The sequence below is a fragment of the Sycon ciliatum genome, chromosome 1 (genome assembly GCF_964019385.1).
Source record: "Sycon ciliatum chromosome 1, ocSycCili1.1, whole genome shotgun sequence".
Classification (NCBI taxonomy): domain Eukaryota; kingdom Metazoa; phylum Porifera; class Calcarea; order Leucosolenida; family Sycettidae; genus Sycon; species Sycon ciliatum.
The window spans coordinates 49232685-49250739 of NC_088643.1; the positions used below are offsets into that span (position 1 = coordinate 49232685).

At 45.9% G+C, this 18055-nt stretch overlaps 2 protein-coding genes across 2 annotated transcripts; both read right to left on the reverse strand.

Moving 5' to 3' along the window:
- Window positions 1–1610: 1610 nt before the first annotated feature.
- LOC135830800 (heterogeneous nuclear ribonucleoprotein H2-like) lies at window positions 1611–7290 on the reverse strand. The gene is made up of 6 exons (XM_065343014.1): window positions 7052–7290; window positions 6212–6563; window positions 5277–5415; window positions 4103–4500; window positions 2806–2997; window positions 1611–2584 (listed from the first exon to the last, which is right to left on the reverse strand). Exons 1-6 carry the CDS (start codon window positions 7061–7063, stop codon window positions 2187–2189), a joined length of 1491 nt encoding a protein of 496 aa, XP_065199086.1. The 5' UTR covers window positions 7064–7290; the 3' UTR covers window positions 1611–2186.
- A 2945-nt stretch (window positions 7291–10235) lies between these two features.
- LOC135830811 (uncharacterized) lies at window positions 10236–17756 on the reverse strand. Its single transcript, XM_065343024.1, has 5 exons — window positions 17068–17756; window positions 15244–15349; window positions 13642–13719; window positions 11946–12199; window positions 10236–11184 (listed from the first exon to the last, which is right to left on the reverse strand). The coding sequence occupies exons 1-5, from the start codon at window positions 17676–17678 to the stop codon at window positions 10899–10901; spliced, it is 1335 nt and encodes a 444-aa protein (XP_065199096.1). The 5' UTR covers window positions 17679–17756; the 3' UTR covers window positions 10236–10898.
- Window positions 17757–18055: the final 299 nt, after the last annotated feature.

Below are 18055 nucleotides of genomic sequence, written 5' to 3' on the forward strand. Positions count from 1 at the left end.
GATAGGTGGTGCAACGGTCCCTCCCAGTGCACTACCAAAAAGCCTATGCATAAGCCTACCCTCCCCTCCATGTAAGTTGCATGCTCAGTCTTGCAAAAGCAACACGCACATAATTTAAAAATCTGCCATGCACCCAGTTGCAGGCGCCTACACAACTCACAGCAGCACGGTAGCTCATGTACATTGTATGTTGCACCGGCGCCACACACACGCTGCCACCGCAATCTAAGCAATTCCTGGTACGGGAACTGTATCCCTGTGATTGACATGGCTACACCTTCATGTGTCCTCGTACATATAGCGGCATGCTCAGCCTTTCTGCCCTACAGCTTGTTGTCTGGTAAGTGCAGTATGTGCAGGACACAGTGAACCAATATAGCCTCTGTCCACTGTGCTGCTGTGGCACGAAGTCGGGACATTCGTGTTGCCACCGGCTATACTAGCCGTAGTAGCAGATGCATTACATACATGTACATGTACGCTGTATACTCGTACGTAGAATGTTCATTTGATGAGAGCAGGATTTTTAGCATTGCCATCCGTTTCAAAGTGCATGTACACGCCCAGAAACAAAGGCCTCCATTCTTTACACCCAGGGCTTCCTAAACACAGGCTTATACAGCATCAATATCCATTGGTCAAGGCAGGTGACAGGTGACCAAGTTGGTGGCGTGCAAGCATAACACATGTACCAAACATTAGTGCACCTAGTATCAAGATCAATTTAGCAACAGGTCAAAAGTACCTGAATCGACATGTGCTCGACGATTCTATAGCAGTGCAGTGTTTGAGTGCTTCCTCCACTCATTCTTAACGATTCATAGTAACGAGCAACAGTGCCCAATTCCAAACCTGCCAAAGCAGATCACAGCCTATATGTTGGACCTTCTTCATGGTGAACATGCATGCTGCCTGTGCTATGTCTTGAAGTGCATGATGTTGCCATATCCCAGTCAGTGGGAAAGCAACCAACAATACAGGCATGTGGGATACACAGTGAACAAAGCAGCGCCACTGCCAGTCAAAATATCTGCTCGGCGGCCAGAGTCAGTTTGACAAAACCGGATGCTCCTCAAGGTATCACACCAAGCACGTAGTCGAGCACAGTCACGCCACGTTAAAGTTCGTTGTCTCAAAGACAATCAAGGATACTGGAACGTTGGAAAGAAAGTAGAAATTCCCACCCATGCAGACGGTAGCCATGCTCGTAGCAAACCCGGTGCCATGCTCCATAGCAAGAAGCTGCACACAATGCATATACCAGTAAATGCACAATACCTACCGAGTCGCAGCTGTTTACCCGAACACAACCGCAGCTTTCGAGTTCCATTGTTGGCATCAGCACAAAACCCCACACTCCCAGCATGTTCATTCTAGCTCAGAGCCAGTTCCATCCAAACATCAAGCCAAGCCCAGACTGCTCGCCAAGGGCATGGTACTCGCTAGCAGCACCCATGTACGTATACCAGCCCCATGTGTGTGTGGCTGCATGTCAGCAAACCGGCCTCTAACACAAGCACCGGCTCACACACCAATGCAGGCTGTAGCTGCAACAAAACAAGCCAGGGAACCTACTCATATCCCACGCCAGCCAAATGCCAGATAACAGATGGAGTTTAAAAATGCAACTTTCAAGGACTACATATGCATACAATATGAACTTCCTTCCCCTAAACATTACAAAAGCAGAGTGAATAAGCTAACAAGACACCAACACAACAAAACAACGCGTGAGAAAGCTATAGGCACCTCTCGGCACTTCTGGACTGGGCTAGAACTCCGTGATCAACCAAAGATAACGGTTATGTACTAGTGTCATTGACAAGCAACACAGAAAAGTAAGTGAAGGGAAGAGGTGATAAAAGCCGATGACATGCTTGTAAATACATGTAGCCAGTGCTGCTGCTGCTGATGATGATGCCCACCACACGCTACCCCTAAGTATACTACATGATGTGCTCACCTCGGCACATAACACAATCCACAGAGTGCACTGCGCACCTGTCTAACATACGCATCCTTGCACGCGTCAGCAGCCTTGAGGAATACATCAGCATTCACAATACTGCTTTGCCCAACACCGCCACCACAATGACCAGCGCCTAGAATCCAAGCTGCATAGACTAGTACCGTTGCTACAATTCGACATAACGGCAGGTCAATCAATACACAGCTGACACACCGTTCTAGAAGTGCCGGCCCTCAAAAGCGTAACCAGCGCCCCGAAGCGGCATCCTGCCAGCACCGTCGTCCCTAGAAAATGCCTGACCCCTACCATATGATGCCCTGCCAGGTTGGTACTGGCCACCGCCAGCTCCATGGCCATGGCCATACCCGGCACCAGCACCTCTACTTCCGGCTCTAGCGCGGTGGTCCACGTCACCGGCAAAACCCACCGATGCCGACAAGGAGTCGAAGCCAGATGCTTGCGATTGGAACCCACTGTGAACATGCATGCCATGTGAGCCGCCACCACCGCCACCACTACCACCACTGTGTAATGAGTGACTCACTGACCCCGAATCGTGCGTCCTCTCTGCAGCTCCTGGCTCAGAATGAAGATAGAAGTCGAGGCGGAAGTTCCCTGTACAATGCACACAGAGTTCAAAGACAACATAGAGACAGCACAGACAGGACACCAAGATCAACATCGCCATAAGACCCACTGCCACACCAATAATGATGATCTATACAATAAGATCCAAGAGGAGATGGAGGAAGAGAGTGAGAGACAGAGAAAGAAAGAAAGAGAGAGAGAGAGAGAGAGAGAGAAAGAGAGAGACGGAAAAGCAAGTGAAAACGCACCCATTTGGCGCTTGACATCTAGGGCCTTGATAGCTTCTGTATGAGAGTTGAAGAAAACATCGGCTTCTCCTGTTGGCCGGCCCTGTGGGTCGTTGATGAGCAACACATTCATGACTGCGATAGGGTAAAACAGTTTGGTCAAATCGGAGGCATTTGCTGACGGTGGCATACCCCTGACATGGACACGGTGTTCTGCAGGATCACAATGCATGCATAAACGTGATTATTAGCAGCATGCACAGAGCATGCACCATAGACAAACACACAAGACAACTCCACAGCAAAACAAACCACAACAGTGCATGATACAGTAGTACAACTACTTGTACATGTATTGGTAATGTAGCAGCATAGCCATCAAAAACCAGAAAATGACAATGGCAGACCGAGAAGACAAATTTCAAACAGAATCCTGGCACCAAGGATGGCAAGTCTCTAAACACGCAATTATGGCATGTTTAGAGTCTATATAACAATACAGCTGAACTAGCACTATTGCACGGGGTGACAACAGAATAAAAAATCTTATAAATCTACCCTCTACCTTAGGGGCCATCCGTAAATACCGATATTTATTTAGAAACGAAAACTAGTCGTTTCTCTTCAACCCCCCTCCCCCCTCCCTCAGAAACGAACACATATAAACGATGCATAGTATCGATATTTTTTCTTTTCTTTTCTGGACATGCCCACACATACAAACTGTGCATCGATATTTTTCGAGAAACGAACAGGCGCTCAACCCCCTCCCCCTTAAACGACTAGTTTTCGTTTCTAAATAAATATCTATATTTACGGATGGCCCCTTAGAAATTGCACACTATGGCACAAGTTTTCTTCGATTTATCGTTGGTTTCACCTCCACCATAGGAAAATGTCAGAATTCTGCATTTTCCGTGTTCTTTAGGATCATAAATTCAGTTCTACTTACTCAATCTCCACAATCTTTGACTTCCTTGAAAGATCTCCACGGGAGGATGAGAATGAGGTTGACCATGATAGCCAGGACATTGTTTGTCCAGCACTAGAAAGCAGCGACGGTGTGAAATATGCCCCAAATGTCCACAGGCCTGTATATCTTGCACAGGGAGGGTGGGTGTTTACACTTTACAGCAGACTTTACGGTACCCTAAGTAGTGACTGTCAGGGGCATGTGTATATAAAAACAATACTACCGGTACATCATACACAGCAGCTTTCACCGACAAAACGCCCGGGGAAACTCCCGGCATGTACAAATACACATTTCACGACGAGGCAAAATAAATTACACCAACATATCCATCTAGGCAATTACCTGGAGCTGGAGAGACGACAGGAACATGGAGAGGCTCAGGCCCGTGAATGTCAGCTTCACGAATAGGAATAGTCTGCCGGGGAATACGGAGCTCCTCGCCACCCATGCGCATTCCCCGTCCTCGTTCAGCCATGGCTCGCCGGCCTTGCTCAAAGCCAGGGTACATATGACGGTCGTCACGGCCATGGAACATGGGCTCTCGGCTTTCCCGCTCTCGCATTCCCATATCACGAGGTCGTCCACCTCGACCTCGACCTGCACCTGGACCAGACGGTGGACCACCACCACCACCACCACCGCCACTACCCACCATAACACTGAAGCCACGGACACCATCCCGTGACTTCTCTATCAGCTGATTTAGCTCCACCTCAGATGCCGAGAAAACCTCCACATACCTGCAAAGGTAGACAAGAAGTTTGATTCCGAAACGGATCAAGATAAATGCATTGCTTCAAATAGTGGAAGGCGTTAAATAGATATAGTGACTTATCAATGAGGTCAACGGGTGCACTACGATTGCACATTGAAATTCTTTGCCCACATGTGCAGTGAACATCATCAGCTTAACCCTGTAACATCTGTGTTTACTTGAATCGATCTCTGGTGCACAATGGAGTTGCATGCACTCAAAAGTTCATATTAAAGTCGATTAATTTTTCACGAAAATGTAGAACTGAAGTATCTAGGAAGTAGCCAAGAGCTCAGCTTTACATTGCTGAACAGCTAAACTGTAGCATTGCAGAGAAATCAATATTGACATTTCAGTCACGGAACAGCATTGCAATTTAGGTCTTACAGGGTTAACGGGCGGCTTCCTAATTTGGGGTAGTGCAATATCGGAGTTTCTCATGAATTAATAAACCGCCCGGACACATGTAAACACGTCTAATCTATAAGGTCTCGACGAGACTCTAACACAGACGAAGGCAAAATACTTGTTTCATTTGAAACAAACAAGTTGCTGAACCTCTCTAATAGCTACTTGTCTGTGCCCAAAACATATGGCATTGATGTGTTGGTCAATACGTAAGCACTATGGATGTAAATGGATGGGGGGGGGGGGGGGGGGGGAGCTCAAAATGAATACAACTGGGATCTAATCAGACACCACCAGAAAGCCACTGCAGAGCAAACACATGCACTTATGATGGCAGCGTGGCTCCAATCTTACCTTTCGCCCATGGTGTTCCGGTGGCGTTGAAGCGCCAGGTCAAACCCTTTCTTAGTAGCAAACTCGACGTATGCACCACCACTGCAACGCTCCTGCTTGTCCAGCAGTAGTGTAATGCCACGAGGTCGAATGTAACAACCTAAGCCGGGCATGATTATCAAGAAACAGTACACTGTTAAAGTCAGAACCCAAATTTACCGGTACAGGAAGAATCCTGATGAAGCAAGGTGTAAAGCTAATTTCACTGTACACTGCACTGGTCAGTTCAGTGTGCACGAACAAGCTGTACTGGCCAGTTCAGTGTCAGCAAAATTGTTGTGTATGGTACATAGCGCACTCTGAGCATTTTATTTCGACATGCATGTGTTGCGGTTACTACTACATATTTTGGATAATTAGAATTTAGAATGTCCGGATAACTAGAAGTTTTCCCCAGCATTTGGGATTCGAATTATCAAGGTTCCATCTGTATGTGATTAACTGGAAACAAGTCGTCCACAACCTACTGTCCCATGAGCTGTTTCCTGTAAATCTGCTGACCACTTTTCTGCCTGGCCTGGTTGGTGAGGGAGCTGGATAAAAGCAAGGCCTGCTTGTAAGCTGCAAGTCTGCATCCTATCAGATGTTTAGGGGCCCAATGCAAGACCATAAGCTTCACGTATATAGTGTAGGAGTGACACACACGCACAGCTGCAGGCTCAGCGGACTCAGCCGTGTGCTGATTGCGCAGTAGTACTGCTTTTCTGCCAATAGGCACAGTCAAATCAAAGGTTTGTCAAAAGTTGCTACTGATGATCATAGGAAAAGGGATAAAACTGGCCTAATCTAACTCTCTATGTAATTTGATGTTCGGGTTTCCTTCATCTTTATGCATTTTCTACCTGTTGTTTTATATTGTGAAATTGACTGAAAAGACCCAAGAAAATGTGACTTGCCTTCAAAGAACATTTTGATGTCCTCCTTCAGGCAACCAAAAGGCAAGCCTCTCAAACGGACGAAGTGACCTGGCTTGCGACCTCGCTCCGTTTTGCGCCACATCTCATCCTCACTCGACGCATACACCTCAATGTACCGATTTCCAATTAAAGCCTTGTGATGAAGCAGAGCTTTCTCCACTTCTTCTTCTGTTAGAACTTCTACGAACGCCTCTCCCGAGGGTTTTCCTTGCTGGTTCATGCCGAAATATACTCCATCCACTCCTCCTTCCAATCGAACATCTTTCAGAAATCTGCATATATCTATAGGCGCACTGTTGAAGGGAAGGCCACGCAACCGTAGCCAGTAGCTCTGAAACAACAAAGACAAAACGAAGACAAAAACAAATTCAAAATCAAGTAAGTACAATATACAGAGTTGGTGGACAAGCCATTGGTTAAACACTCTCATTGTATAAATATCAAAAAAAGAAGAAATATTTACGATACTTTTCCAGACGTTTCGTTGTTCTGAACAACATCGCCAGTGGATAAAGAAGTTCTCCTCGTCTAGAAAGAATACTTATCTTTATTAATCATAATATACGAGAGAATACTTTCATGATCAGTCACCACCACTAGACAAAGGTAGAATACTTTTTTTTCTGATAAAGTACATGTACACCATGCCTAGAGTTCGTTGAACTATTTTTGTAGGGCTAGATGGCAACTGCCTGCGTCAGGAGTTCAGTACGATTACGAGGCTACAGAAAAAGCATTGTACTTCATAGTTAGTTGACTAAAATGTTTATACGCGAACAAAGTGAAGTGATTGATTACTGTAGTAGCTACATAACTTACAAATCCACTCATGGCTCCGGTGCAGTAACAAGTTGTCAAGGCGAAGAAAAAAAAGGGCCTTAGCTTCTATCGCAACACAATGGAAATACTAGTACTCAAAAACTGGCTGGGGAGAATAACTAGGCGCAGTCTATCACACAACACTCACAACAACTGCACAAGAACATCAATGAAATAACACCTCAGCTCAGCTCACGAGAGCGCAACACAATCAATCTTCTTCTTCATTTTTTTCTTCTTTTTTCTTGTTGTGTGACCTGTACGGTACGGTGCGCGCAGTCGATGGCGGCGGCGCGGCGCGGCGCGGCCGCCTGATGACGTCACTTGAGCATGAGCCATGACGTCGACGTCCACTCGGAGTCGAGTCTTACCAACTCATACTGTACCGTACCACTACACTAGCACTAGCACTACACATGCACACATTGCACAGTCTATAAGTTGTGTATCTTTTTAATTTTTTGAATTATTTTAGAAGAGAGCTAATACTATAGTATAGCATTAGCTGTACATAATTTAGGGCTTCAGACTTCACGAGATCGAGACTCTACAATAAAAAGTAGAAGAGGAGACAAGTACATACATGTAGAGGTAGAACTAAGAAGCATGCTGTTTTCCTTATAAGTTATAGTGTGTCCTGATACTTGTCAGGTAATACTGCTCATGATTCTTGTCTTGCACATAGACAACCAGCCCATGTTGTTAGTTCTGTTGAATAGACGCATTTGTACTGGCATTTGTCGTCTCACACCCGGCCTGCACCTGCAGCTACCTGTAGGTACATGTTTCGTCGAACCTCCTCCAAGGGAGTAGCAGTCCTGCTTGTGGTACGTGCATTGAGCTGTAGGTCTGTTGCTAGCAGTACTCAGAGCAGCACCAGGACGGTACATACCAGCAGTAATCGCTGCGAGCGTAGAACCTGGGGTGCATTGAACTCACTGCCATACTTCTTGCTTGGTTTAACCAGACCAAGTTCAACGACAAGCATGGCCAGTGGCAGTGGAGAAGAGTTCAGACCTGGCATGGTCTTAACGACTACGGATTCCTTAGTGAAAGCAAAGGAGCTGGCTCAAGCACTTGTAGAAAGTCGACTGGCTGCTTGTGTACAGATGAAGGAGATAACATCGGTGTACCGATGGGCTGGAGCAACACAGATGGATCCTGAATATCAACTTGTGATTAAATGCAACCTCAATCGGTATGATGCCGTTGAGAAGTTTCTTTTAAAGAAGCATAACTACGATTGTCCACAAATAGTAGCCGTGGAGATTGCTTGCGGTTCTCCAGAGTACTTGGACTTCATGCGGAAAGAAACTGAGGAGGGCTCAGTTTGATCCCATGTTTTCAATGCTACTTCGAAGTACATGGTTTTTTCTATGCAACATCATTCCTCTTTTAGCCAACAGCACCAGATTCATCACCACCACCACCGCCAACACTGTCTTACGCTGCGATTTCAATAGCCTCTGAAGAACGTTTACATCATTCCTGTACCTAATAATATTCATAAGTACGAATCTGAGGGACTGAATAGGGAAAAAAAGTCTGAAGAAAATTCCTATCTCAGATTTATCCCTGGTACATGGTTGGAACGAAACAGCTGTCTGGGGGGGGGGGGGTCTGGCAAAGCACTGTCACAATCGGGGAGTAGTGCTTTATTCTATTGAGACCAGGGAGTAGTATTTTACTACTCCCTGGTCTCAATACTAAGTAGTCCTACGGTGGTGGTGATGTGCAAGTGGAGTGGGTCTTCCCAAGTGCGTTATAGAGTGGTGGCGTTCATTGTGCATTGTTACAGCCACAATCGCTGAGTTTGTAGCCGATTTCTCTTCTCTACTGCAGGAATCTGCGAAAACCTCCTGGCAGTCATATTACTAATTTTAGCATGTTCTGTCCCCGGGGAAAATCGCGATTCCGCGGCCGCGTTTTTTGCGATTTTTTAAAAGACTGCGTTTTCCGCGATTTTTGAACTTTTTGTTGCACTACACGTACACACAGTGCACTGTTCGGTCAGCAACGTCTCATCGTGGCGGCTTTGTACTCAAATATGACGAGTGCTTACACCAGAGACTTGTAACTGATTGATTTCACCACATACTCACTGAAAATTGCCTCATATCAACTGCAAGCTTGCCGCCGTGAGATGATATCAATAATATTCACCGCATATTTACCGCAAATTATGCCATATTATGCCGCGTTTTTTTGCGATTTTTTGCGCGATTTTCCCCGGGGACAGCATGTTATTTTTATGTAGACCACTTGGGCCTCCAGCCGTGTACACATGATCACATCATTTCCATGCTGACCGTTTTTCATTATCTATTCGTGTATTCACATAAGTAAGATGCCACATGCACTCCATTGTAAGTCACCCTCCCCTGCTTTGCCCTTGAAGTCTTTAGTGTAAACGACTTATAATCGGGAAAATACGGTAGTACGCCGGGCTACTGTTAACTGCCCAATCGGTTTGCGGCATATTTATAGTGTTTGTTAGTTTTGCTAGGAGAGCGTAACGCGAATATTAACCATCGGGAAATCAAACTTCAACAGTGTGTGTGTGTGTGTGGTGTGTGCGTGCGACCACAGTGTCCGCGAACATTTGCCAACGTAGACTTGCTGGTTCTGAGAAATCGCAAAACTTTAGTGACCCGGAAATTGGGCGGTTTACAGCATTCAATTTCCAGTCAGTGCGCAGTATTGTGAACTAGTCAAATTACATTATGAAAACATGTTTAGCTGATGGTAGTGTACTCCTTGGTACTTGTACTTGATTTTTTTCGGCACACACACAAAAACCGCTACAAGCGCTCTACAGCGGACTCTGATGCTGGGAAACATCAGACACCGTATCATAATAATTATGTACTGGTTGGTGACAACAGGGCTCTAGCCAGGGGGGCACAGCCTTGGCTTTGATGGCCAATCCCGCTCTTTTTTCAAATTTGTGTTGTTCAGTTCACGCAACGAAAATGCGGCCAACAATTGCCCCGTTTTGGGTGCGCTGTGTGCTCGCAGGTTGCACTTTGTGTGACAAGGCAAGTTCTCTCTCTCTCTCTCTCTCTCTCTCTCTCTCTCTCTCTCTCTCTCTCTCTCTCTCTCTCTCTCTCTCTCTCTCTCTCTCTCTCTCTCCCCCCCCATGTTCTACATATAGTAGAACCCGGTGACAAAACAAAGCATAATGTAAATTGTTCTACGGTTGAGTCGTGAAAGGCCTGGTCCACGTGTACTAGCTCCATAGTTTGTGCATGTGCGCGCGCATGCGCATGTGATACTACTCATAATCGTAATAATCTTATCCTGCGAGTATCGAAGATTGAGCATTTTTCTACAGTTGGGTTGGATCAGACAAGCACTATTCTTTCAAAAAAATTGAGCAAAATAGAGTGTGGTGGTGGTGGTGGGGGTATTCATCAGTTTATTGGTAGAGAAGAAGCGACCAGAGAATGAGCGTCAGCATATCCATCAGTACAATCATGTGGAATAATGGCCCACCAATGTGTTCATACTACAGTGATTAGCATCAACTAGAAAAGAAAAGGAATACCTCGAAGCAGTTACTTTTTAACATATTCACCTCACTCTACTGATCTCAAATCATTCTCAGGCATAATTATTAGCTAAAGAAAGTTTCAAGACAGCCAATCTTGCTGTTAGTATGCTTGGGATAGAATGACAAAGTACTGCAATGTCACTTTGGCTCTATGACTATGGTGCTCATCTTGAAATGTTGATATGCAACCCTTTGAATAAAAAAAACATATCATGCCTGCGGCAGTAATGTCTAGCTACAAAACGGCATAAAAACTAACTTCACAAAGACGATGAAGAACAGGACTGGCACACGTCAGGTGTCTTCAAGTCGATGCAAGTAGTTGTACAAATCCCAGCGCAGAGAGACAATAGAGAGGGACCTGCTATTGCTATGGCTAGACTTCAAGTGCACCAGGAGGATATGCAGGCAGGAGCGACGTGCAGCTGTGTTCACGTACTTGGCAAGTGATGGACTCATCAGGACCTCGCCCAGCAACAGGACATGATCGGACGGTAGATTTTGAATTGACTGCGCTGAGACCTGGTGCACAAGTTGATTGACTAGCTTGCCAGTGGTCTCCTTGTACAAAGAATTATAGCTGCAGGGTTGCAGGACAACGGTGGAGACACACACCAACAAGCAAAACAACAATGAATGAGAGTCTAAACGTTCAAACCAAAAAATATGGCATTCAAACTTGACAACAAATGAAACATCTCCCCTGAACAATGCTCAAAATCACCCACACTGAGCAGTGCATAGCTATTTATCAGGGTAGCAATATCTGCGAACTTGAAAGCGAACTGTTTCCACACCATCTGCAGCTCACTGTAACGTGTTGGAATCACTGCCGAAGCTATCTGCTACCCAGCGTCCAACCTGCAGTACAGTACCGGTACTACAATTGTAGCACAGTAGCGTACTACCTACTGTGCAGCCAGAAGTAATTGAACAACCTGATTTAGGCCGATTATAGCTCAAGAACCCAATTATAGTTCAGTCCAAAATGAGTTTCTGAGCCTGCACATTTATCGAAGCTACCCTTGGCCAAAATCCACGAACCCTGGCGGAAAGTCAGCCTTGGTATGGTCCCTTTTGAGGAGGAATGAACCGCAACACAATGGGAACACTACATGGGCAAAAGAAATCTAAAAAAGGTCAACCGTTCACTCATTTACGGTCAAAAGCAAGATAATAACCTTTTTTCAGAACGGACTGTACTGCTCACAATACAGTAGCATACTGCCCACCGCCAGCTGTGCAGTGTTGTGCAGTTACTGTACCATACCAGTCTTATCTACTCATCATATCGGCAGACAACTGTTTTACCCTATTAGAAATCCTATCTAGACAGCTTACTTGGTGTGGAGGAGAGAAATCAGCGAGAAGAGAGTGTGCAATGACAGTGGCTGTTGACTGCCATGTCGCTGAAAGACGATGTCCATAGCATATCTCGGAAGGACAGGATCATGCCGACCCCAAGACAGCAACTCAGTCACCAGGTTGAGAAACACCTTCAGCGGCAGAGAATTGCTGTGGCACATGACTTGAGAATGCAACGGCACATAGAGTGCAGCCTGAGCGCTTTTGGTCACTTCCTTGCCGCCGCCAAGCTGCACAATAAGGCACAGCGCAGTAATGATAGACACATCACACCACCAAACTGCACAACAAGGCACAGCGCAGTATCGTTGGGCACATCACCACACAGAAAACTCAGAACTACTTCAAAGTAAGATGATTTTCAACATGAAAACATATGGAATATTGATGATATACAGGTAGTCATTTCTGTTTTTACATCGTGAGTTCCGCAATTTCGTCAGAATCCCTAGTGCACGCTGTCACCGTTTATTCGGCACCCTCATTCTGATTCCGCGATGCAGATCGAATGCATTTCATGCAGATTCCCGGCACGACAGAACAAACACAACCTGAGTATGATGGCATCAGTGAGCTAAATGGCCGCAGAAGACTCATGTCCTTAAAAATTACGCTGTCGGCTGAAAGATGGCGGAGTTGCACACTTGATTGTGTACTCTTGCCCCGCACCTATATCACACTGTGATCACCTTGTGCCTACATTTGTGATGTCTTTGGAATTGTGTTCCTACTGCAGAGCAGCAGCACATGTACATGTAAGTTACAGTGCATGTCACAAGTCCAGTCCGTCAGAACTTTTCAAATAATTCAAATTTTGGTGTGAGAGCTAAGCAATTTTCTGATGTGCGCACCTTTAAAGCCATGGAGGTACATCCGGTTATAAAGCCATGGGCTTCGTAAATGAAATGACATCTGAAGTAGGTTTTGTAAATATGAAGGAATAATAAGTACTATACCACTTGATTACGGTACGTACTATACTAACAAACTAATACTTACAGCCCAGCAGGAAAGGTGAACAAGTGGATTTAGATTGGCATTTCTGTGTGGACTTTGACTTTTATGGCATGGCGTAGTGGGTGAGTTATTTTGCATCTAAAATAGCTAGGAAAGCAGCGGTGTTTCGAATATAAGGCCATAGCTTTAAAGGCGCTGGCATACGGTATAGATATCTAAGCAATTGGATAACCATGACGAGACCTGTAGCTGCCGCCAGATGATTCACACACTAGATAACAGAAGTTCACCGGGAAGAGGACAATGACTCAAGATACATGGCTTCATGTACCGTAAAAGCCCCTATTAACGCCCATCCACTATAACGCCCGCTGCCCGTGTACACGCCCAGGTGCCAGGTGTCAACACTCTTGTCCCAATTTCTAGCCCACCTCCGTGCGAACGCCCGTGGGCGAAAGCACAGGCCCAGTACACAGTGCAGTGCATGCACAGCTCCACTTGCATGTACAATACGGTAATATAGTGTACAGTACACTGTTCTAACCCTGTACATAGAATGGCATGTTGATGTGAAAATCAGTCTGATGTCGCTTATCCGAAATAACGCCCAGACCCAATTTGACACCCTTGTTCTGGACCTTTACTAACGTTTCCGCCCAGGGCCTTATTACGGGCTTTGCGGTATCACAGTGGGAACCAGGCACGGAGCCGTTACCTTTTTCAGCGAGAAAATAATCTGCACCAGCTGGTAAATGCTCAGGCCTCGAATTGTTTCTTCTGGCACATGCTTGTGCTACAGCAGAAAAGGGACAACAGATCAACACCGGGGTCAGGAAATACAGCAAAGAAATACAGACCAATCTGAGTGTACATTATTTTCATTTTATTATTCCATCATGGCAGTATACAGGCATCATGTTTTTAACCCTTTAAGAGCCACAGGAAAATTTCAAAATTCTGCATTTTTTCGTGTTCCTTGGACCATAGCTTCAGTTCTACTCACTCAATCCTCACAATCTAGGGCTTCCTGGAAAGGTCTCCGCGAGAGGAAGAGAATGAGGTCGATCATGATCGCCAGCACACCGTCTATCCAGCGCTAGATCGCAGCGACAGTACGAAAAATGCCCCAAATGCGTCCAATTGCGTCCCGCTCCAGATATTTCATTTTGCTCGATCGTGGAGTTCCGATTTTTTCGCTGTGTACTCTTGACAATATCAACAGTGAAACCCGTGCAAATTCGAGTAAACCAGCGTGACGAAAAGTCTCAAAATTCTCAATACTAAAGTCGCACTGCGCGCTTTTGAAATTGCCGCGATCGCGGCTCAACTTACGAGTGATTTATCTCAGGAACCGTAGCTCGCAGCGCTTCGCGGATTGTTTCTCCCGACAGGTGAGAGTTTTCTCTTCGCCCTGGATATTTCGATCACTGGATTTGAGCGAGATTGGACTGAGTTACGATCTTTGGAAGTTTTGCATTTGAATGCGTCGTTTACGACGCATTCAAGTATGGGGCGGCTCTTAAAGGGTTAAAATCATAGTTATTACTTGTATGAAAGACATATCTTCAAACACAAACAAGTGGTTACCAAAAAAAGGTGTATCTGCCACCCCACATCTGGCCGGTGGAGGGAAGGGAATACTTCGGCATGTGTTCTTCGTAAGCAGCTTTCCATGTGCCTCTCATTCTACTTTGAAATACCAAGCACGACTCATAAGCGTAGGGATTTCAGTCACATGAGCTACAGGGAGAAATCTTTCATCGCTCGGAAAAATGGCGCAGGGCCTAGAGGTGGTGTGCATGGTAGAGCTTTTCTCTTTGACGTGATACGCCTTCCTACACACAATTTCTGCCCCCCCCCCCCCCCCCCCCCCCGCGCTTCGGTGGCCGTCAAGGATAGTGCCACCATCAAGCGTGGTGTCCTCAAATTAGTTTACATGTGTTTATGGCAAGGTCCCATGCCTCAGTCCTCCTCTCACAAGCCATTCAATGAAAATAGGGTTGTAACTGTTATAACATGGTGGGGGATCCAAGTACTGGGTGGGCCAAGAACTAACTTCTCCACTCCAGTGAGTGGGATGCCACCACACCATCATCAGGTGGCGGATGCAGCTCCTCAACGGTGGGGGGCGAGAGATGAGATCCACCAGCCAGAGTTCAAAGGCCGGAATCCCATTTGCTGCATCCACGTTACGCTCGTGCCAGGCCACAAGTAGGGTGCAAACGTTAGGGCAGGTGCTAATACATGTAGTAACATGGTCACTCTACATGCATTTACAAGGTGTGCCCAGCCAAGGGGCATACAGTACATGTATTACCTTGTTCAGCGAATTCACAATGTCTGACATTTCCAGATATGTCAGTTGCTTGGTGTATTCAAACTGCTGACTTCCTGCTGCTGAAGCAGTTTTACTGTCCTTAGATCTAAAAACACGAACAGAATAGAGCAAAGCATGGCCACAGGGACAAACAGTTTGAAGCTCGTCGGTACAAAAGCAATACCCTGACCAGGACAGAGGCAGCCAGCAAGCCCATAGCATAGCTGTACAGTCATGTACCATGGCTACACCATCGGTCTATGACCACAGCATTGCACTTTACTGACCACTATATCCCTCAACACAGTGCAGTGCAAAACTGTGACTCCAGAGCATCATTTCTATGCTCTACATGAATTGCATGGGATAGTACAGTATGTGCCTACACTGTGTTGACTGTGTTGACTGACACTAGCATCAAGGCTGGCAGACTTTTACTCTGTGTAAGTGAAGCAAATACAAATGCAAGGATAGACTCGGATGGAGAGCCAATGATTAATTTGTAATAAAAGAAAAGGACCAAGGAACTACAAGTTACGCTATAATGTTCCCCTTCTATGTTTTCATATAACTTAGAACCTTCCAAGTTGGAAGGCTGTTGGAGTGCGCACCCAAGACGTGCTAGAGCTGATAGCCAGTTCGTTGTAAAAGGTCAGTACTAGGGACCTTTCGCACCACGCGTACGGATACGAAACGAATGCTGATTCGTCACCTGGGTTCGAGGATTCGTCAGAGTCCCTGCAGAGAGCTCGTTTTCACGAATAGAAGCCTCTTCATTCGTGGCACGCTCTGAATCCGTCAGGTACACATTTTTTTGCCAGGTACACATGTTTTGCTAGGTACACATGTTTTCCCTTGATTCCATGATCCATGCACGTGTGCGTGAAAACCCCCGTACGCCAAGCCACCAGCCGTATTCGTAGTTGCCATGCACATTTGCATGACGACTTGCAAAACCTGAATCTGTTTTCAACGAAACGATTACGAGCCAAATCAAACTTTCGTTTCGCATCAATTCGTAGCAAATGCGAAAGGTCTCTACTGTCGGTCAGTTTTGTCACTTTCGTGCAATGTTATCGTATGAGGTGATCGTCAAGTAACTGGTGGTGTTAGTGGACATTATAGCGTAACTTGTAGTTCTTTGGTCCTTTTCTTTATTATAAATTAGGGGTGAAACAATTATACCGAATATTCGAATACTCGTTTGGATTTTCCGAATATAATCGTACTCGGAATAAATCAGAGTACTCGCTCATACATGGTACATACATTTACCACAGAAGTCTGCAGTTACAGAGCAGCAGTCAGCAGATATTGATGTGCAGACTGTGTGGTGAACATTTGTTCACGAGTAGAGAGAGCCCAAATGACCCACCAACCAATTCACCCGAGAAAAGAACTGCCAATCGGTTCAATCAGGGTTGTATCATGTAATTTTTGAGGCGGTTGGTGTGCGATTTTTGGGATATCAAGAATACTCGAATACTCGAATATTCGATCGGAGAAAATCAGAGTACTCGAACTCGGGATCTCAGTGCCAACTTTCACCCCTATTATAAATACAAATGCATCCGTGTTTACATGTAGCATGAAGCTAGTTCAACCTGCAGTGTGTGTGTGTGTGTGTGTGTGTGTGTGTGTGTGTGAGAGTGCGTGTGTGTGTGTGCACGTGTGTGTGTACATGTGTGCACGTGTGTGTGTGTGCACGTGCGTGTGTGTGCACGTGTGTGTGTGCACGTGTGTGTGTGCACGTGTGTGTGTGTGTGTGTGTGTGCGCACGCACGCGCGTGCCGTGCACAAGCGCGTGTGGCGCACTTTACTTACTCAGTAGTCTTTATGTCGGCTGCGTCATCGTCTTCACTTGAGGCAACTGGCTGTTGAAGGTTGTTGCTCGATGCATTGTAACGCTCCGCTGATTCCATTCTCTCATGTTGTCGATTACGCTGCTGGTAGTTCTCTTGCGGCAGGGACTGCTGCCGCTTCACTGCCTGGGGGGACTTGCTTGCCGTCTGTTGTCTTTCCTGTGTTCTTGATTTGGTCTGTGGAAGTGACACACGTTCAGTTTGCGATTTCAGGGCATCACGCTCATCACGTGTAGATAAGTAAAGGTCTTTCACATCCCTCAACTGAATTGCAAGTGATTTCACCACATCGTTAAGACGATCATGCTCCTTCTGCATATCCTCTCTGTGCTGCTCCAGCTGGTCCTGGAGAGCCTTCATGCGCGTGTAACCTGGGCTTGTTTTGTCAAGCACGGCAGACTTAGAATGTCCAGGAGACGTATTCAGCGTTCTCATGGGTATTCCAGGAGACACTTCCCCCGAAGGAGGTCGCAGGGTGGACACGATCGAGGAGGGCTTTTGCGCTGCTAACCACTCCACGTTCTTCAAATAACTCCATCCCTGCACCACTGATGGTGTTCTCCTCAGGGACATTCTGCACCGTTTTCCAGGGTAATTGCATTGGATCGAGTGATCTTCTCTTCCCTTCCAAAATGCCAATAATACTGGTATGTATTTTATTATAATCAGTGCAAATAATTTTTCAGGTCACAATCATGATGTCACTATTTTGTGTAGTCATTATGATCAGGGAGTCGTAAAATACCTGGTATTTTACGACTCCCTGATTATGATACACGTGACCGTAGTACTCGACCTCGCATGGGCTTGCAATTAATAATTATTATTTTGCAAAGGCTTGCATACAAGCAATTTAAGCGCAAGAGTCAATTACCCATATAAAAACCGCTCTGTGAGCGGTTCTGAAAAACCTCTACTGGTGCAGCCCCGTCGTAAAAGTAAGAAATTAG

Excerpts from the sequence above, each read along its gene's own strand:
- LOC135830800 (XM_065343014.1), bottom strand. Across the intron at positions 2,998-4,102 it reads TGTCGTCTCTCCAGCTCCAG|AACACCGTGTCCATGTCAGG; the intron begins GTAATTGCCTAG and ends GTGATCCTGCAG. Across the intron at positions 2,585-2,805 it reads AGATGTCAAGCGCCAAATGG|GGAACTTCCGCCTCGACTTC; the intron begins GTGCGTTTTCAC and ends TGCATTGTACAG.
- LOC135830811 (XM_065343024.1), bottom strand. The coding sequence starts at position 17,678 with ATGTCCCTGAGGAGAACACCATCAGTGGTGCAGGGATGGAGTTATTTG. Across the intron at positions 15,350-17,067 it reads GCCGACATAAAGACTACTGA|ATCTAAGGACAGTAAAACTG; the intron begins GTAAGTAAAGTG and ends TCGTGTTTTTAG. Across the intron at positions 12,200-13,641 it reads TTATTTTCTCGCTGAAAAAG|CTTGGCGGCGGCAAGGAAGT; the intron begins GTAACGGCTCCG and ends CTTATTGTGCAG.